General features: G+C 39.1%; 1 protein-coding gene across 1 annotated transcript; it reads right to left on the bottom strand.

Moving 5' to 3' along the window:
- Positions 1–1,935: 1,935 nt before the first annotated feature.
- Positions 1,936–7,482, bottom strand: grk1a (G protein-coupled receptor kinase 1 a). The gene is made up of 7 exons (XM_018758103.2): positions 6,778–7,482; positions 5,257–5,384; positions 4,587–4,744; positions 3,713–3,796; positions 3,458–3,582; positions 2,708–2,909; positions 1,936–2,228 (listed from the first exon to the last, which is right to left on the bottom strand). Exons 1-7 carry the CDS (start codon positions 7,480–7,482, stop codon positions 1,936–1,938), a joined length of 1,695 nt encoding a protein of 564 aa, XP_018613619.2.
- Between the last annotated feature and the right edge of the window lie 1,882 nt (positions 7,483–9,364).

The following is a 9,364-nucleotide window of genomic DNA, read 5'->3' as shown; positions in this document are numbered from 1 at the left end:
ACTTCTCCGGCGCCAAAACTGAACGAGACTAAAAACGTCCTGAGAGGCTGAGACGGAGGAAATAGTAGTCAGTTGTGCAGCAGTGCTGATGACTGGGAATTTCAGAGGAGCTGAAGGAATAGTTGACATGATGGTGGTGGTTTGTTTAGTAAGAGAGGCGCTGAGTCTGAGGTGTCGGCTGGAAGCAAGTTTACAAACAAAAGAAAACAAGAGCTTTCAGGGCTTTTATGGCAAAATATTTAATGAAATTCGAACTATTTCATTTCAAATTACAGTACTGCTTTTTCTTTTGTATAATCTACACATACAGAGCTCAGTTTAACTGATAAAGGGAATTATGGCAGAATAAAATGCCTTGCCAAGCAGATAACTGTTTAAAGCATCTGAACAATACATTCAGGCAAAGCAGCATAGATACAGTAACACTGTCCTCATTGTTTTCTTCAGCAGCCACGAAGCACCATCTGTCTCTTTCTATAGATTTTATGCTTTTGTTGCTTGTTTAAGGAACATTGACCCCAACCATTTAACAGATGCTCAGCATTAGTACTGAAGCAGTCAGTCACAACCCAGACATTCAACACTAACCCTACAGTAGAACTGTGTGATTTTCACACACCTAATGATGACTAGCTAAATGCAGTAAAACAATCAATGTTCACCAAAAAAAAAAAAAAAAAAAAAAACTTTGTCAGCTAGGTAGAACACACACATTTTTGAGACTTTTTTTTGCTTTCTTTAATGGTCTTTGCTGTATTTGAAGTTTATCAGTAATTAAGTCACACAAAAGGAGAACAAGATGTGTTATGGAAAACATGAAAACCAAGTTCTTCTCCTATCTTTAAACATAGGAGAATAAGGACTCCCTGAAATGAGCTCATATCAAGCCTCACATAGTATACAGTCACTTATAAACAGTGCTTAGAGAAAAAAACTGCCACACAAATTAAACGGATACATAAACTGCCATTGCCTCAAATACTGCAGACAAGTACACAATTACTAATCAGTTTCATATATTAACAGGTATACATAAATTAAAAGTAAATATTTAAAACAGATTTTAAATGTGCTGCATGTCCTGTGCTGAAGAACATTTAGCAATATGTAAAATACACAACAAAAGTGGCAACCATAACTCACTCACCTGCATGACTCATTTAGGTGCTACATAACCATCCATAATCTATATAGCACAAGCCAAGGGTTTGGAAAATAACAAAAGTTTAAAAGTGGAAGTAACAAAATACTTAGATTTCAAATACATTTTGAATAGCAGCAAATTCTAGAATTATACATTTTTTCCTCAACTGGATGTGCAAAATTTAGAAAAAATATTTTGAGGGAAAAGTATGTTTAATATTGGCTTTTCCTTTGTTATTGCACACATTAGTATTTCCAAATATAAACTTGTGAATTGTTTTTCTCAGTGTTTCTTATATTTACATTTCTTGATTTATCTGCTGCTTTTCCCCAAAGCAACTTACAAAAAGTGAAGCTACTTGCTGTGATTTAACCATTTATACACCTGGGTAATTGTAACATATTTCATTTTTAAACTGTCATTTCAAAAAATTTCACATTTACAAGTACCCCCAGGTTTACAAAAACTACAGATCTACACATAACCTGAAACTAAAGCTACAGATAATTCTTTCCATTATTTGTCGTTAGTGTTCTGGAGAAATACTGTCTCCTCATTCAGGGGTTTTAAAACAGTCCACCTCTAAGGCCCCCATAGTCATGTTTCATTTGATTTAATCTCATAGTCCACTATCCTTTTAAAGCTAGAGTTCAGTGAAATACAACCTCCTATTTGTTGTCCTGTTGCTCAACTATTAAAAGCAAATTTAGACTGATGGCAACTGCACGCAGGTTAGAACCCCATATTTTTGACTGAAGACAGTTCCATTGACATGGCATTTTGCAATGTGCCTATGAGATAGAGCAGGTTGAAGACTTGGGAGGCTGCTCTAGGATTGACTCACGCCGTAGGTCGTTGGGGACACCACCATTAGGACCCCACTGGTTCAGTTCCCCAAATATACCTGTTTCAATCATCTCCTCTTGCCATGGGATGGCAATGTTGCCAGAGGCAAACTCATTAAAAAACTCCTTGTCAGGGTCTTCCAGAGCTACTCCCTTTACTGTGGAGAAGGCACCCACTTCACCCAGGTCCTTGGCATATACTGTCCTAGAGTCAGGAATAAATGGTGGTGGTAGGATTCCTGCATAGAGAAGAAAGAAAAACATGTTGAAGAAATTACTGACAACTTACATGATGAAGTGTAGACCGCTTCCAAAACTCAAACTAATAAATCTAAATGCAGAACCATGGAACTGTTGCACTATCATTTGTTGTGCTTAAACATGGTGGAAAGCTGGGTGCTTGTTGCTGAAAACATCTTGAATAACCTGGGCAGCCAGATAAAGAGAGACTAAAGGAAGAACTGAAGAAAATTTCTCCCATACATTATTACTAATGTGTTTCTTTTTTTTTTTATACAATGCCTAGATACTGTAGATGCAAAGTGTCGCATTTTAGATGTTTCAGGCAATATATAAAGTTTTAAAAGATACAGTATAGTGCTTGTTTTGCTTCAGATTTAAATGAACAGTCTAAAATAAGAATGTATTTGGGTTAGATGTATAGACAAATATAATGCTATTTGTGTATGACTACAGGGGCATGTGGCAACATTTTTACCTGCTTCCAGCTTTCTCCAGTTGATTCCACTGAAGAATGGGTGCGCTTGTAATTCATCGCAGCCGCCATTCTTAAAGCCCAGTCTCTTGTCCACCTCTTTGGCAAGTAACCCCTCGCAGATGGACTTGGCGTTCTCGCTAAACTTTTCAGTATAGGTCACTGGGTCATTCAGAATTCGCTTCTTCACTTCTTTGTTCTCCACCTGCAGTGCCAATATTGTGCAACTGTTTTAAGTATATTCTGCACATCCAGGACTCATCTACAAGCCACCCACCCCCTTAGGTAAAGTTATGTAGAACTGTTTTCCTCATTCTAATGTTTAAGGACTCCAGCAATTGTACTATTATTTAGTACTGGCCACAAAAACAGAAAGAACTTGTCACAGATTATATTGAGCTATAAAAATGCTATCAAAACCAGATTGTCATTAGTTAGTATGATAAGCCAAGTACTGAGATAATGTGAGACAAGGGTATAAAGTTAAGTAATAGACTTTAAAACCATTCTAAAATGAGATAAAACATAGAGAGAAAACTATGTAACAATACAAACTCATGATACTCTACTCTCTTCAGTACTGCACAACAGACAACCATCTGAAAATGAGTAGAAACTGTGCAGGTAGACAGTTTCCAGATACAGAGAAGAACATGTAAAAACATGTAGAATACAAAGAAGGATGCAGATGAGTGCTATAAAGCTGAACAGGCACAAATGTTAAGATCTATGGAATAACATGGAGAATGTTACCTTCTCCCCTCGTGTTCTGAAGGGACCTTTGGCCGCAATAAATTCATACAGAGTAACACCCAGGGTAAAGTAGTCCACTGAGTAGTCGTACTCCTCACCTTTCAGTAGCTCTGGGGCCATGAACCCTGAAGAAAAGAGTATGTAGAGTGAGTATGTACAGTAAGAGTAACTTGTTTCAAAGCAAAATTAAAATGTTTTAAATAATGTGTCACACAATAAATTTAAGGTTCCTTGTGAAAGCCTAGTGAGGATTACCTGGAGTTCCAGCATAGCCTTTGATCTTAAACTGGTCATCCTTCAGCTCCACTGCCAACCCAAGGTCCGATATGCGGACATTACCTGGAAAAATTATTTTAGGCATGCATATAACATATACTTGGGACACAGAGGCACACTAGGTAAAGCCGGTGCCTCACAGCTCCAGAACTACTTGGTGGATGTGGGCTTCAAGTCCAGCTCAGGTTGTGCAGAGCTTTTCCACATTTGCACCTACTACACACATGGAAGAAGGCACAAGCAATCCAATTCTGTTCCCTTAGAAAATTAATGAGTACACATTATGAGTTGGACTTGACTCAGTTGCATTTCTACCATGACATATTCAGTGTCCTCATGTATATCTCCAAGCTGGAGGACTTCACTTTGACTACAAACAGTAATTACAAAGTGTTTCACCCACTGAATTCAAGTTACATGCAAATTCCACACTAAAGACTGCACAAACACAATGCAATAGACTTAGGGTAAAGGTAAAGGAAGGTTTAGTAACCTGTGAACCCAACAGTTCAGCAATAAGACCAAATATTTAAAAGAATGCTATTTAAAAGAGTTAAAAAAAAAAAAAAAAAAAAAAGTCTTAAAGTACATTGGTCATGCCCTATTATCCCTGATATAAATAGCATTAATAAAATTGAAAATTTAGAAACCATGCAATATGCATATTGAATGCATAGAATACAGATTGTCAGCTGGCCCTGTGAACAAAATAATACCCACAAGGTCACATTATCCATGTTATATTTACAGATAGTCATACCATCAATGCAAACCCAAAATAATGTAGTATTAGAAATATCAGCATAAACTGCAAAGATGCCCACGTTGCACACTCATCACACTGTGTGTATACCTTCATTGTCTAGAAGTACATTCTCAGGCTTCAGGTCCCTGTAGATAATCCTCTTCTGGTGAAGGTGTTCCAGACCGCAGATGATCTGAGCAGCATAGTAGCAGGCACGTGGCTCCTCGAAGCCCGGGTTGTTTTCATCCACATTGTAAATGTGGAACCTCACATTAGGTTACAGACACAAGATGAACATCGTGATGCACCAGGAAAAATGCAATCTTTCACCCACAAGTTTATGACAGTTGTCATCCTTATAGTTGTATACTTGCACCTGGATGATTTGGATGCTCATGTATATGTACAAACATGTAAAACAAAGTATTTAAACTGCAGCCACAAAAAGACGTATATACTATATATTCTACGTATATGCTCTAAAACAGTTTTTTCAGTCCCAGCCCAGGGAACTCTAGAAACTGCACATTTGTCCTGCATTAGCACCAGATTCACCCAGAACTCAATCGATTTTTCACACACTGATCAAGAATTTGAGCTGTTATAATAAAAACCCACAAGGCGGATTCCGCAAAAGAAATAAGTGAGGGTCAAGGGAAGCCAACTGCACCAACCCTCTGGCATTTTAACCTTACAGAACATTAAAGAAGCGTAGGCATTGTGTAAGCAAAACCAGGCAGTGGGTAGACTTCTGGCACACACGTGTTTAAGACCTCACCTGAGATCTCCTCCGTTCATGATGGTCATAACCAAACAAAGATCAGTCTTAGTCTGGAAGGCATAGGCTAATGACACAATGAAGCGACTGTGAACTCGAGCAAGAATCCTCTTCTCTACCATTGCCCCCTGTTGGAGAGATGGAAGAATGAAAGCAGGAATCTAATGCATGTGGTTGCACAGATATCGTAACACACACACACACACACACACACACACACACACACACACACACACACACACACACACACACACACACAGCAAAAACTACAGCATGGATAGACTCTCTCTCCTTATGTATTTATATATCGAAGAGATGAACTCGGAATTTAAAATCACACTCATTCATGCACCTCTTCACACTGCACACAAACGAAAGATTGATCACTTCATCAGATGTTCTTCACCACACTGAGCGCTGGGTAAAATTGCACAGTTACACTACAACAATTATAACAACGTTAAATATTTGACACAGCACCTTGACATGGGGGGTTCTTTCTACTGCAGATTTGAGGACACAGTGATGACTCGAAGGGGTCATTTTAATCCATGTGTCTCAAAAGCCCTGCATCCTCATCTTCAAAATCCATCAGAAATCTGTTCCATTTTTAGATGTGTTGGACTTTGCATTTCATAATGAGCTCAATAGTTGTGTTGATCACTGCTGTATTAAATACCATGTGGTCTATATGAACTGCCATGTTCAGTACAGAGAAGACAAGCCTGTAGATGCAAACAAACTGGCAATTTTTACACTTCTCCATGAGATGACAGGGTTAAGAAATAGCTCCACTTTGTTTAATACAATCCCTGGATTTCTTACGTTCCAGAAAATGCAGGAAGCTACAGCAGTATAAATACATGTCATTCTCGACATGTGAGCATAAAGGCAGCCTTAAATTATGTGCAGCTATACAGAGAGTGACTTTATTTTCCATTGCTAGACAAGAGGCATTGAAGGCCAATGCAACTGGAAGAGCATAAATGTGTTTAATAAATAGTACTTTAAGCAGACGATTTAACAATTACTTTTAGTTTGTTTTATGGAAAAATAAACAGTAAAAGTACTGTCACTCAGTAAATTGTGTCTGACTACACAGGAAGGCAATAACGATGTTCAGAAAATGAGATTCCTTCTTTTTGTGTTTGCACAGGTCATCTCCTCCATGGGTCATTTCAAGTCCAAGTTAGGAAAACACCCTGCAGAAAACACCTCAGAATTGAAAAACAGCTGCTTTTCATGTGTCATTTGACAGGTTTAGTCATCTTGACATCTGAGAAGCCGGATTTAGTCATGTCATCTCACCTGAAAAACTCCGCAGACCATGGTAAGTGCCTGATTTTCCCTGGAGGAAATGTCTGAGTTCCAAAATTGGATTCCCCACCCCCACACAGACCCAACACTCCAGACTAGAACTAGATAACATCCACCATTACAGCATGCAAACATTACAGCTTTTCCTATTGTGGGTATGATCTACATGACCCATCGTGATCATTACAGCTTTCTATTTCTTACCTCATAGCCTTTTCTCTTCTTGAGCCTCTTCTTGTTGAGTTTCTTGCAAGCATAGAGCTTGCCTGTGGCCTTCATCTGGCAGGCTGACACCTCCCCAAAGCCACCCTTTCCCAGGATGCGGAAATCCAGAAACCAGTCCTCCCCGATGGGCTGCATCTCCAGCCACTTCCACTGCAGAAACCGTTTGAAGTACATGGTTTCCAAGTAAAAGGTGAAGGGAACCTCCTTCAGAAAGTCCAGCACATTCTGTAGTGTCTCTGTAAATAAGTCATCTGCAGCATCCTGGTGCCTCTCTTTGACCTTGGTGATGCCATTCTCAGGCAAAAAGGGGCAGAAATACTTGGCAGAAGGTTCCATGTAGCGCTCCAGGATCTTTGAAGCCTTCTGGGCACGGACCTTGTCCTCAGCTGTGTCATACTCCTCAATATCCTTCCACAACCGTCCAGGACCCTTGTACTCATTAGTAGTCTCCAAGAACTCCTGAAATAGACGTTTTCCAATGGGCTGCTCCACACATATGCTTTGGAACTGCAGGTCCAGCTTCTCCTGCAGGTCCTCACACACTGTGATGTGAGGGAGCTTCAGCTTGGAATGGTACTTCTTATCCCGGTTTGCTGCAGGGTTGGCTGTGCCATCAAAGCTGCCACGAGCTGAGATGTAGGCTGAATTGGCCACCACAGTGGTCAGACCACTAATGTCCATCATCTTGAAAAAATGTAAAGAGTTTTTGATTACAGAAAAATACTTGAATGGCTCACTGAATGAGCATCAGAAGAGAGGCCAGGACTAGGAGAGAAAGAGAACCCCAGCTACAAGAGATGAAGACAAAGCTGTCCACGATGAACACACAACTGGCAGCACTCCTCCTGTCTCAGAATTTGAGGATTCGTGATTGTTTTCCAGCAGCAGACTTGGAATGGATGGGGAGCTAAAGCAGAGCACACATCCACAGACTCCAGTACAGTGTGTACATTCAGAGGAAATATCCACCAGAGGGTTTAGCTCTGTGACATACACCAGGATCTACCTGACTCAACACCTTTATGTAAAGTCTTTATCCACTCTGTAATGCCACCTGAATTAAAGCACTAATGAGAACACTGAGACATGAGCTTCAGCTCTGGCTGAGCTGTTTAAACAGGACCTGTGTTGACTTAATGATGGCCCAGGTTACTCAGATATGACAGTTTAGTTTGGTTGTTGCATATTATTTAACAGAAACAGTCCTATTAAGAATAGAAGTTATCCAAACAGGACCAGTACTTAACTGCTTAGTGTTAGTTTCTTTAGTGTTGATGAAAGATCAAGAATTGCTTTTCTAACAATTAGCCTAACTGCAAAAGAGATAAATACAGCTGAATTACCATGAATAAGTGAAATTACTGCAGTGCTAAGGTATTAAAAGTTATTTTGCCAACACATGAGCAGTGTTAAAGTAGTGCAAAAACAGTTTTTTGTGCTTGGCTTAGTATTGTTGACAGTTCCTTTTTTTCCTATTATTGTAAACTCTAGGCAATAATACCAGTTTGTCTATACATAATTTAATCATAATTGCAGTTATTTGAGATGTTGAAGGGTACATTGATCCAGAAGAATATATCTGGAAATACTTAGACACAAAAAAATACATGGAAAAATCAGAAAAAAAATTGACCACTCCTTCTTCCAATCTCTGCTTAAAATAACTTCAAACATCATCTGTGAACATACTTGATGGTGAACAAGACAAGCCTTTCAATGCCTTGAAGTACTTATTAAATATGCCACAAGTCTAATTCAGACCATTTCCCTGCTGATGTCAGCACATTCACTGCTAAGACCAGAAGGACATGTATAAAGAATGTGCAGATCTCAAATGGATAAATGAAACTTTGGAACCATGCAAACACACATTTACAGCAAGAAAAACAATTATTGTTGCATTCCGTCAATGCAATGAATAGAAGTGAACATGTCAGTTATGCTAAGCCTTAAAGAAAACAATCCATCTGAATCAACCCATTTACTGTTCTGAGGCTACAAAGCAAAACAGGAAACAATAAGTCAGACTCAAACATTAAACTGATATTTAATATTAAATGTGAAGCACTCCCCCAAAAAACTTCCTCAGGCCACAGGTCAACTTTAAAAGATCCAAGAAATGGACAGCTCAAGCATTCCAAAGGGAAAGGACTTATTTTATTTTCTTCTTCTCATGATTGCTATGGGATGTTGCATATCAGGTTGCCCAGGCAGAAAAACAATTTCCAGTTAAAATCAGCAAAATCAGCAAATTTTATGGCAAATTCAAAGAGCTGCATGTTACCCCAGTCAGAATGTCAGCTGTACTCCTTTGGTTTTATCAGATGCTTGGCCACATACATGAATTTGTATTTTTAAAAGGAAACTTTTTCCATAGATCCTGCTAGATGAGAGAAAGCATCAGACTATCCAGCTTTTCTTCAGTTACTGCATACCTAGCTTGACTTTTGTCAATAGCTTGTTTTGCTAAAGATTTTCAGAAAAGGGCGGTATATCTGTATACAACTGCCCTCCAATGGACTCCAATCCTTTCCAAGTTGTACCCGTCTCACATGCTCTGCTTCCG

The sequence above is a fragment of the Scleropages formosus genome, chromosome 12 (assembly GCF_900964775.1).
Source record: "Scleropages formosus chromosome 12, fSclFor1.1, whole genome shotgun sequence".
Classification (NCBI taxonomy): Eukaryota; Metazoa; Chordata; class Actinopteri; order Osteoglossiformes; family Osteoglossidae; genus Scleropages; species Scleropages formosus.
This window is presented reverse-complemented; position numbering and strand designations above follow the sequence as displayed.